The 12,089-nt window shown below is 37.1% G+C and overlaps 1 protein-coding gene across 2 annotated transcripts in view; it reads left to right on the top strand.

The window, feature by feature from the left end:
* Nucleotides 1–12,089, top strand: part of GALNT11 (polypeptide N-acetylgalactosaminyltransferase 11) — a 54,194-nt gene that overhangs the window by 15,460 nt on the left and 26,645 nt on the right. The window contains exons 2-3 of one of the 2 annotated variants that reach the window (XM_044246879.1): nt 7,804–7,850; nt 9,640–9,972. In XM_044246879.1, coding sequence (XP_044102814.1) covers nt 9,678–9,972 — 295 coding nt within the window. In that variant the 5' untranslated portion in view covers nt 7,804–7,850; nt 9,640–9,677. The remainder of the gene's footprint in view (nt 1–7,803; nt 7,851–9,639; nt 9,973–12,089) is intronic. The other variant, XM_044246878.1, reaches the window with a different exon arrangement.

Here is a 12,089-nt window from a genome sequence, read left to right on the forward strand (position 1 = left end):
GAAGTTGGCCTTTCAGTCCTGCCCCTCCATTCTGTTTCCTCCCTCTCCTAATGGGTTTCAACTTTTTTTTTAATGGTTTATGGAAGAATGTTAGACACCAGCTCAGTATTATGCTTTGTCCTTCCTTTGCTCTATCCATCCTTTGTTTTATATTATAAGAAGTTATTTATATGAATATAGATTTATTTTTATGTAGCATTCTGTATACACTCTTCTCCATCGTACTTTTTTTCACCTGGCAGTATATGTAGTGATAAAACCAAAGTTAACATGTAGAGACATTTCTCTTTCCTTTTTACAACTGCATATTTATTGTATGGATGTTTCTTAATTTGTTCAGCCGGTCCTTTATCAGTGGACAATTGGATTGATTCCAGCTTCTTGCTTATTACAGATAGTCCTGTAGTGAATAGCCTTGTGCATACATTGTTTTGAACTTTTTCCCTGGGTGGTATAGATTCCTAGGAGTCATACTGCTAGGTCAAAGGATAAATGAGTATGTAATTTTAGTAGTTGTTGCCAAATTGCCTAGGGTAGGTAATATATCACATATGAGAGTTTTTCCACAGCCTCACTGTCAGACTATGTCATCAAGCTTTTGTATTTTTATAAATCCAACAGGTGGGAAATTGTATCTCCGTGAGGACTTATTTTGCTTATTTCCCCTTATTATGAGCAAGGTTCAGCACTGTTCTCACAGGGTTAAGAACCAGTTGTATTTCTGTTTCTGTGAATGGTCTTGAAGGGGTGTTGGTTCTTTTTCATTGTGGCTGACAAGACTGAAGGGTGGTCCCCAGTGATTTCCTACCGCCTTCTGCCCTCACTTTATGTAATTCTCTCCCCATGAGTGGGAGTGGGGCCTAGGCCTTGCTTTTAACCAACAGCATATGGCAAAGATGAGAGAATGTCAGTTTCTTGATTAGCTTAGGTTATATAGCAAAAATAATAGGATTTCACTCTTGTGATTATATTATAGAAGACTCCATCTTGGGGGACCTGGCTGGCTCAGCTGGTTGACCGTTGCCGACTCGACTTCACCTCAGGTCATGATCTCAGGGTTGTGGGATTGAACACTGTGTTGGGCTCCAGGCTCAGTGCAGAGTCTGCTTGAGATTCTCTCCTTCCTCTGCCTTCCCATTCACAAAGGTTCTCACTAAATAAATACATACGTATCTTAAAGAAAAAAGAGAAGAAGATGACTCAGTTTTCAGCAGACTGGAGGAGACTCCTCATTGTCAGCCTGATGAAGTTAGGGATTGTGGTGATGTCCATGTAGTGAGGAGCTGCCGATAACTACTAGGGTCTGGGAGTAGCCTCCAGCTGACAGGGCCCCTTTGTCATAGAGCTACAAGGGGAGGAATTCTTCCAACAACTTGATGAATTTGGGAGCAGTTCCGAAATCAGGCCTCCAGGTGAGAATGAAGTTTGGCTGACAGTTAGCTTGAAGACTTGCCTGACCCTGAGCAGAGGATCCAGTTAAGCTGTGCTCAGACGCTTGCTGCTTAGAAATTATGAGATGATAAATGTGTGTTGTTTTTTTGGTAATTTGTTATATACCAATAGATATCTAATACTGAGATAATACCTTTTTGTTAAAGTTGCACATATTTTTTTCTTCTTTCTCATTTGCCTTTTTATTTTCTTTCAGTGTCTTTTGCTACCCCCCATGTTTTTGTTCTTGTATAATCTAGTTTATCTGTCTTTTCCAGGATTGTTTCTGGATTTTCAGTTATAGCTAGAAAAGTTTTGCCTACTTCCAGATGATAGAGGAATTTATTTTTGTTTTCTTCTGTTACTTGTATGGTTTCACCTTCTGTATTTTTTTAGATTTTTTTAAATTTTAATTCCTGTATAGTTAACATAAAGTTTTATGTTAGTTTTAGGTGTACAGTATGGTGATTCCGCAGTTCTGTACACTATTCACTGCTCATCAAGATCAGTGCACTTCCTAATTCCCATCACCTGTTTCACCCATCCCCCACCCACCGCCCCTCTGGCAGTGATTGCAGTGTTCTCTATTGTTCAGAGTCTGTTTCTTCAAGGAATCAGTTCCATTTACAGTTGCACCAAAAACCATAAGATACCTAGGAATAAACCTAACCAAAGAGGTAAAGGATGTGTGTTCTGAAAACTATAGAACATGTGTGAAAGTAATTGAGGAAGAAAGACATAAAGAAATGGAAAAACATTCCATGCTCACAGACTGGAAGAACAACTATTGTTAAAATGTCTGTGCTAGCAGTCTACACATCCAGTGCAATCCCTGTCAGAGTAACAACAGCATTTTTCACAGAGCTGGAACAAACAGCCCTAAAATTTGTATGTAAACAAAGAAGACCCTGAAGAGCCAAAGGAATGTCGAAAAAGAAAATCAAAGCTCGTGGCATCACAATTCTGGACTTCAGTCTATATTTCAAAGCTGTAATCATTAAGACAGTATGGTATTGGCACAAAAACAGACACATGAATCAGTGGAAAAGAATAGAGATCCCAGAAATGGACCCTCAACTCTATGGTCGACTAATCTTTGACAAAGCAGGAAAGAATATCCAATGGAAAAAAGATGGTCTCTTCAGCAAGTGGTGCTGGGAAAATTGGACATCCACATGCAGAAGAGTGAAACTGGATCACTGTCTTAAACTATATATAAAAATAAAATGGATGAAAGACCTAAATGTGAGGCAGGAATCCATCAAAATTCCAGAGAACACAGGCAGCAACCCCTTGCACCTTGGCCTCAGCAACTTCTTGCTAGACACGTCTCCAAAGACGAGAAACAAAAGCAAGAATAAACTATTGGGACTCCAAGATAAAAAGCTCTTGCACAGCAAAGGAAATAGTCAACAAAACTAAAAGCAACCTAGAAGTAGAAGAAGATATTTGCAAATGCCTTATCAGATAAAGGGCTAGTATCAAAAATCTATAAAGAACTTACCAAACTTAACACCCAGAAAACAAAAAATCCAGTCAAGAAATGGGCAGAAGACACGAACAGACATTCTCCAAAGAAGACATCCAGATGGCCAACAGACACATGAAAAAGTACTCAGCATCACTCAGCATCAAGGAAATACAAATCAAAACCACAATGAGAAACCATCTCACACCAGTCAGAATGGCTAAAATTAACAACTCAGGGAACAACAGATGGTGGCGAGGATGTGGAGAAAGAGGAACCTTCTTACGCTGTTGGTGGGAATGCCAACTGGTGCTGCCACTCTGTAAAACAGTAAGACAGTACCTCAGAAAGTTAAAAATAGAACTACCGTATGATCCAGCAAGTATACTATTAGGTGTTTATGCAAAGGATACAAATGTGATTTAAAGGGGCACATGCACTCCAGTGTTTGTAGCAGCAGTGTCCACAGTAGCCAAACTATGGAAAGAGCCAGATGTCCATCCACAGATGAATGGATAAAGAAGAGTGGTATATAGAGAAAATGTACTATTACTAAGCCATCAAAAAGAATGAACTCCTGCCATTTGTTGTTGTTTTTTTAAAGATTTTATTTATTTATTTGACAGATCCCAAGTTGGCAGAGAGACAGGCAGAGAGAGGAAGGGAAGCAGGCTCCCTGCTGAGCAGAGAACCTGATTCGGGGCTCAATCCCAGGACCCTGAGATCATGACCTGAGCTGAAGGCAGAGGCTTTAACCCACTGAGCCACCCAGACGCCCCGTAACTCCTGCCATTTGTGATGATGTGGTGGAACTAAAGGATGTTATGCTAAGCGAAATAAGTCAGAGAAAGACAAATACCATGTGATTTCACTCATGCGGAATTTTAAGAAAGAAAGCAGATGAACATAGGGGAAGGGAAGGGAAAAATAAGATGAAATCAGAAGGGAGACAAACCATAACTAAAGGAAACAAACTGAGGGTTGCTGTGGAGGGGATTGGGGGTAGTTGGGTGCTGGGCATTAAAGAGGGCACTTGAAGTAATGAGCACTGGGTGTTACATGCAACTGACTGATGAATCACTAAATTCTGCCTCTGAAGCTAGTAGTACAGTACATGTTAATTAAATTGAATTTAGATTAAAAAATTTTTTAGGGGCACCTGGGTGGCTCAGTGAGTTAAAGCCTCTGCCTTCAGCTTGGGTCATGATCCCAGGGTCCTGGGATCAAGCCCTACATTGGGCTCTCTGCTCAGTAGGGAGCCTGCTTCCCTTCCTCTCTTTCTCTCTACCTGCCTCTCTGCCTGCTTGTGTTCTCTGTCAAAAAAAAAAATATATATATATATATATATATAATATAAAAATATAAATATATAATAAAATAGTAAATAATAACAATAAAATAATAAACAATAAAATAGAAAATAATATAAAATAGAAACTAAAAAAAATTTTTAAAAGAGTCTGTTTTGTGGTTTCTTTCCCCTCCCCCCCTTTTTTCCCTTTGCCCGTTTGTGAAATCATAAGGTGAAATCATATGGTATTTGCCTTTCTCTGACTGACTTATTTCATTTAGTATTATATACTCTAGCTCCATCCGTGTTGTTTCAAATGGTGGAATGTCATTTTATGGCTGAATAATACTCCATTGTATATAGACAACATTTTTTAATCCATTATCGCTTGATGGCAACTTGGGTTGCTTCCATAATTTAGCTATTATAAATAATGCTACAGTAAACATGGGGTGCATGTATGATTTTGTATTTTTGTGGGGGGGTAAATGCCTAGTAGTGGGATTACCAAATTATAGGGTAGTCATGTTTGAGGAACCTCCATACTGTTTTCCATAGTGGGTGCACCAGTTTGCATTCCCACCATCAGTGCACGAGGGTTCTTTTTCCTCTTCATCCTTACCTGTCTTCTCCAAAACAGTTCTTCTTATTTCTTGGGTTTTTTATTTTAGCCCTTCTGACAGGTGTGAGGGGGTATCTCACTGATGATGCATGATGTTGAGCATCTTTTCATGTGTCAGGTGGCGATCTGGATGTCTTTGGAGAAATGTCTGTTCCTGTCTTCTGCCCATTTTTAAATTGGATTATTTGGGGTTTTTTGGATGTTGAGTTGTATCAGTTCTTTATATACTTTAAATACTAACCTTTTATTGGATATGTCATTTGCATAATAGCTCTTCCGTTTCTGAAGGTCATCTTTTAGTTTTGTTGACCGTCTCCTTCACTGTGCAGAATCTTTTTATTTCGATGTGGCCCCAATATTTAATTTTTTCATCCATATTTAAATATCAAATTCATATCAGTGTGTCTTGGTGAATGGTGAGAGGGGTGGACCCTAGTGTATCCTTTAACATGTGCCTAAACAGTGGTCCCAAGACCAGTTAGCAAAAAGTCATTCATTTCTTCACTGGCATGTGATGTGATCTATAACCATTTACACTAAATTTCTAAATGTAATTGGGTCTATTTCTTGGCTTCTCATCCTGCCCCATTGGTTTTTAGTCTGTGGATGTGTCATACTCTGCTGTTAGGTAGAAAAACCCTGGAGTTTATAATCCAGTAGGGCTCACCCCGCTTCTACCTGTTTTTCAGGGTTTGCCTGCCTGTTCCCTGCTTGTTCATTCTTTCCCAGATCAATTTGTTTAGCTCCAGAAAAAAGATCTGCTAGTATTTTTGATACAGTTATGTAACATATATAAGTTATCTTAAGGAGAGCTGACTTTTATGATTTGGGGTTTCTCTCAAGAGTAAAGTACATCTTTCCATGTGATCAAGTCTTTTGGGGCTTTCAGGAGTGTCTTGTGTTTTTTCTCATACATGTTTAAAGACATTGCTTGTTAAGTTTATGAGTAGTATTTATTCTTAAGATTTTTTTATATTCATAAAAGATTTTTTATATTCATAAAAAGGATCTTTTTATATTCATAAGATGGGTATTCATAAATTAGATGTGTGTTTTGGGAGGTTCAATTTTTGTCAGATTTTGAGATAAGTGTCCTACTCATTTTATAAAACAGATTTGGAAGATTTATTATTATGTATTCTTTTTAGTGGTTTAGGGAGCATTAGGATCAATAGGTCTTTAAAGGACTAGTAGACGTCCCCTGTGAAGCTCTCTGTGTGGTGGTTTGTTTTTGTTGTTGTTTTGAGAAACTCTTATGATGTTACTACTTCTGTGATGATTGGCCTGTTTGCATTTCTGTTGGGACTGGGGTTAATTTGAGTAAGGTATATTTTCCTTAAAAGTTATTTTCCTAGGTTTTCAAATTGATATGCATGGAATTATATGAAGCTGTCTTTTGATTTATAAAATTTGCAGTGATTTCAAATTTATCATTAAGAAATCTTAGACTGAGAGTGGAAGAATTGGGACTTTTGCTGGCATACTGAATATTTTGCTTAATAATGACAATGTCTAAGGAAAGTATTTAAACTGATTAGCTGTCTTCTGTCCTTCACCTCCTCCTCCTCCTGACCGCGGACATTTATTTCCCAGGCTGTGCTCATCTCACATATCATACTCTTCTCTAAGATTTTCACATTTCACAGAATCAAGGTCCTATAACCTTCTGGAACAAAAATACACTTTGTGTAATTTTTAAATACACAAACAAGTACTTGTTAATTTTTAATACTAGATGCTGTGTTTGGTAAACATAATGGGTTTGAAAAGACAGAAATGACCCATCTTCTTGGGGTGTGTGGGGTTGCTTATGGTATGTGTAGTAATATTTACACAATAGGTACATTGTTTATTGGGGAATCTCCAGTTTGTGCATCTGGAAAGGATTCCTCTGTCATTAACTGTACCTCTCCAAAATGTTGAGTTGACATCTTGTTTTCCAACCACCACATCAGTCTTTCCTTGTTACTCTTTCTGCAGTATAACTCCAGCAATTACTCAGCCACACAGGACCTCAGGTCCATTGGCCCTGCACAGGTTTTTCATTTTGCCTCATTCTTCACGTCCTCCCATTTCTCCTTGCCTGGCTCTCAGCTGTGGTCTGTCATTCTGATCAGCACATTGCATGTGCTTCTCCTCAGACTGCTGCTTCTGTACTTCCCTGGTGAAACCCTGACCCTCTGCTTACAAGGCACCTGTCCCTCAGCAGCTACCAGACCATGACTGCCTGGTCTCATTGGAAATTCCTATAGACAGCTGGTTAGCCTTTTATTCATTTAACTTTTGAAAAATATATTACGTTGACATCTAACTGCTGAAGTTTTGGCTTTATTAACTGCTTAAGTTTATGATTGAAAGAATTTGTTCACTAGTTGTTTTGTATTAACTAACCTTAAATGTTTGCTTTGACCCTCCTTTTTAAAGGCTTTCAGCCTTGGATATTGAAGCCATGGATAATTTCCTATAGAAGGAATAGCAAAACAGAAAAACTTGATTGTTCTTTGTTAGCATTGATTCGATTAAAATTTTGTCTTTTGGTTTTTGTTTGCATGTCTTCTTAAGTAGTTAAGAACCTGTTATTTTATTAAATAACAGGTATCTAATTGCTTTGTATTTTATTCATGTTTGTTAATAACTTCTTGACCTGTCTACAACTGATAGTGTCTTTGTTTCTGAAGACTCTTATGGTTAATTATATAAAACAAATGATCTGATTTTATAAATTCCTCTCATTTTTATAGGCTCCTTAATTTAGTATAAGGATGGACTATGTAAAAAATGTTCTCTAAAGAATTGTCATAATATAGCTTGAAAATATCTACCTGATAGAATGGTTGAGAGTTAATACATTTTACAGTTCAGGAAGCAAGGACTCTTGATGTTTGGGCTATTGTGCTTAGGATTGGGAGGGGTATTCTGGGAATAATCTGGACAGAGTTGGCCAAATCCTATGGGTGAGGTCTTGAAAAAACTTTTTCATTTCGCCCATAGGTCCTGGCAGCCAAGAGGGAACCTAGGAGCATGCAGTGGACAAAATGGAAAGTAGTCTCCTGTTTTATCACAAAGACCTTTATTTAACTTGTGAAACTGGACAATGAGAGCCTATTGTTTTTTGTACCTTTTCAAATAATAACTATGACTGTTATTCTGCCTAGTTTCATATTGTTGAAATAAGGTAGTCATGATATTTTTGTATAGCATAAGGTACTGCTTGGCTTGAATGTGACAGCAATACATTCCACTTATAAATACCCAGCATTTTCAAACATTGAAAACTGTACTGCAGTAATTGAGTCATTAATTTCCACAAATATTTATTAAACAGACCAGGCATTGTTGTAAGCTGGGGGGATGCTACAGGGAAATGAACAGACAAAAGCTCTTGCTAATGAAGCTTACATTCTAGCAAGGCAGAGGGGATGGACAAGAAATAGTAATTATGTAGTATTTAGGAAGGTGGAAGTTGCAGAGTAGGGAGACTCAGAAGTGCTAGTGTTCTGTGCTTGAGTTGCAGTTTTAAATTACCTTAGTGTAGAAACTTCCTGAGAAGGTGTATTTGAGCAAAGATTCAACAGAGATGAAGTTAGCTGGGATGAAAAGTATTCCAGGCATAGGGAGGGACTGATGCGTAATCCCTCAGTGGGAGTATGATTGACACATTTGGTGAACCCTAAGGAGACCTGTGTCTAGAATGAAATGAATGAGGAGGGAAGTAATAGAAAATACAGTAAGAGAGGTAATTCCAGATTAGATAGGGACATGTGGGTCACTGGAAGGAACAGGTGGTTATGTATACCATTCATATTACATATTAAGTTTAGACCTAACGAGAAGGAGGGAAACATTAACGTTGAATTTGTGCTGTGCTCTTTCATTCTGTAGGTATCATTAAAAGCTTTTCTGTGCCATTCATTGTGCTGAGTGAGGGAATACAGTGAACAAATGAAATTAAAGCTAGCCACAGTGTTTGTGGAGGTTCTCTTGATCCAGTGCAAATCACTGTGTTTTGTGTGTTAATCATTGTACTTGATATTTTAAATGTCTTCTTTAATTCTGAGTATTTCATTTAATTCCAAGTATCCAGCAAGATAGACAGTATTATTAACTTGGAATACAGTTGATGAAAGTGAGGCTAAGGAAATTTGGTAATTTGTCTCAAGTTACATAGCCATTATGTGACAGAATGGGATTAGTACTTAATCTTGTATTTTCATTGTACCATTGGCTCCCAAATCTGGCTGTGCATCAGAGTTCACTAGGAAGCTTATTATCAAAGCTATAGATCACTTCCCTTACCTCTACTGTCATTTATAAATTTGAACTATAACTGTTGAATCTAGAGTAGGCATTAGGGCAGGTTTAATTTTTGATTGGAAAGTAGGACAGTTTTCTTCAGGCTGCTTATTTTTAATAACAGATTTTAAGATCTTTGGGTTGAAAGAGTCCTATAATTTTATAGTGGAAGTCTGCACTTTAGATAGACTGCCATGATACATAAGGTAATTGTATTCCTCATGAAAAGCCGGACTCTGAAAGAAATTACCACACTGTAAGCAATCTAGACCAAAGGTAAAATATCCATTAACACAGATGAGGAAGTCAGCTGTTTTGCTGCCTATGATTTTAATTGTTGAATCCTTTTTTTTTTTAAATTCAGTGCTATCCACATATCTTCTTTTATTTGAGTCTTAGTTAACACTGTGCCTTGGGGTCCTAAGTAAATAGCTGAGAAGTTCTGCTCGGTTGTTTGGAAAACAGTGATTGTGAACTTGGTGGATGATTTACAAGTGTCCTGAAGGGTCTAACCTAGCTGTCCTTCTTTTTCAGGAGATTGAAGATGGCCCTTCAGCTATGCTAGGTCTATAATGGGAAGTGTCACAGTTCGATATTTCTGTTATGGATGCCTTTTTACATCTGCGACCTGGACGGTTTTGCTTTTTATTTATTTCAACTTCAGTGAAGTGACTCAGCCTCTTAAGAATGTGCCCATCAAGGGGTCCGGGCCCCATGGACCATTTCCCAAAAAATTCTATCCCCGTTTCACTCGAGGCCCAAGTCGAGTGTTAGAGTCACAGTTCAAAGTAAACAGAATTGATGATACAATAGATAATCACGTTGAAGATCCAGAAAAAGGCAACATGAAATTCTCTTCTGAGTTGGGTAAGTGTTGGAAGTTTAAATTTAGTTATTCTTTAAATCACATGTTGCTCAGGGGATTAGAAATGGGTCATTTTCCCCTCTATTTTGTTAATGAACTAGTTGAGGTTCTAGGATTTTGCAGATTCAGTGGGGAGTTACATTCTAATTTAGCCATTTCTGACTTCAGTATTTTATGAGGACTTGGGAGAAAGTAAAAAGGTCCAGAATAGGAAGGAAGGGAGGAGGGAAGGAAATGGAACTTACGGGGGAAGATTTTAATTGTTAGCATTATTTAATAATGGAAAGAAATGGTAGAAAGGTAACTTGATTATATATAACATATTTTGAAAGGCAGAGTTCATTAAAACAGAACATACATTGTTACGTTTAGAGATAACCTGAAATTATATCTAATAAGATTTCTACTTACAAGAATTGTTAGGATAAGGCAGAATATTAAATATAGGAGTTTGTAAACTCTTATAAAAGGAAAACTTTTTTCATCAAAAATTCTATTCTGTTCAATTTGGAAGCAGTCTATTGTATATGTTTTTTTGTGTACTGTAATTTTAGAATCCTGGTTTTAGCAAATTTTATTTGAAGGGACAAATGAGCCATTTTGGTTATCTTTAAAACTTAGAAAGATCTTTAATCTTGTCCTAGAAATCTCAAATAATAAGTAATTTAGAAGTAAAAGAGATATTTCAGAGATTGAAAGATCCATAAAATATAAAGAAAATGTTAAAATGTTTCTTTTTATTTGATCATAGTTTCAAAGAAATCAGTTTCTAGGATTTAAGGATTTTCAAATACATGGAATTGAAAATCCTTAAAATTATATGAAGAAATGGAAACTATTTCCTCAACTTTCATAAAGTAAACCTTATCTTTTTTCAGACTGCTATTTAGACACTTTAAAAGCATTAATAGGTAGGGGCGCCTGGGTTGCTCAGTGGGTTAAGGCCTCTGCCATCGGCTCAGGTCATGATCCCAGGGTCCTGGGATCGAGCCCCACATCGGGCTCTCTGCTCAGCGGGGAGCCTGCTTCCTCCTCTCTCTCTGCCTGCCTCTCTGCCTACTTGCGATCTCTCTCTGTCAAATAAATAAATAAAATCTTTAAAAAAAAAACCATTAATAGGTAAATTTCTAGCCTCTTTATTTAAGTTACTTTAGTAGAAAACTTTTATAAAGAAGTAACATTGGGTTTACTGTTTTGAATGGGCCTTGTATTTGCCTTTGAAAGTAGAGAGAAAATTGTAGACACTCGAAATGTAACAAACTCAGATTGCTTAGCTGCAAAACTAAATACTTTATAACAGATATACAAAAAACCTGTTATAGCTAAGAAATCAATTCAGCTAAGTTGCAGGGCACAGGATCAACACATGAAAACCAGCTGTATTTCTGTACAATAGCAATGAAGTTGGAAAATAAAACTTAGAGAACAATTCCATTTCCAATAGTATCAAAAGGAATAAAATACTTAAGAATAAGTATAACCATGAAGGTGTGAAACTACAAAACTACTGAAAGAAATAAAAGTAGACCTAAATAAATGGAAAGACATGTTAGGTTCATGGACTGGAATACTAAATGTTGTTTAGGGAACTACCGCTACCCAGAGCAATCCAGAGAGTCAGTGCAAACCTTATCAAAATAAGGTTTATTTAAAAGATGGAAAGGCTGATTCTAAAGTTAATGTGAAATTAGAAGAGCTTCTAAATAACCAAAACAATCTAGGAAAAGTACAAAGGTGGAGGGCTCACACTTCAAAACTCTCTACAAAGCTGCATTAATCAAAACAGTCTGATACTGGCCTAATGACAGATGTATAGATCAGTGGGTAGACTGAGAGTCCAGAAATAAACCTGTGATATTTTTGGCCACTTGATTTTTAAAAAATGTGTCAAGACAGTTCAATGGGGGAGACATAGTCTCTTCAACAAATGCTTTTGGGACAAATAGATAATCCACGTACAATGGAGAAGCGTTGAACCCTTATATCATCTGTAAGAATTAATTCAAAATGAAGACCTAAATAGAAGAGCTAACAGCATAAAACCTTCAGATGAAATCCTAAAGATAAATCTTCTTGACCTTGGGTTTGGTAGTGGTTTCTTACATGACACCAAAAGTAT

This window comes from Neovison vison, chromosome 4 (assembly GCF_020171115.1).
Source record: "Neovison vison isolate M4711 chromosome 4, ASM_NN_V1, whole genome shotgun sequence".
NCBI classification, from domain to species: domain Eukaryota; kingdom Metazoa; phylum Chordata; class Mammalia; order Carnivora; family Mustelidae; genus Neogale; species Neogale vison.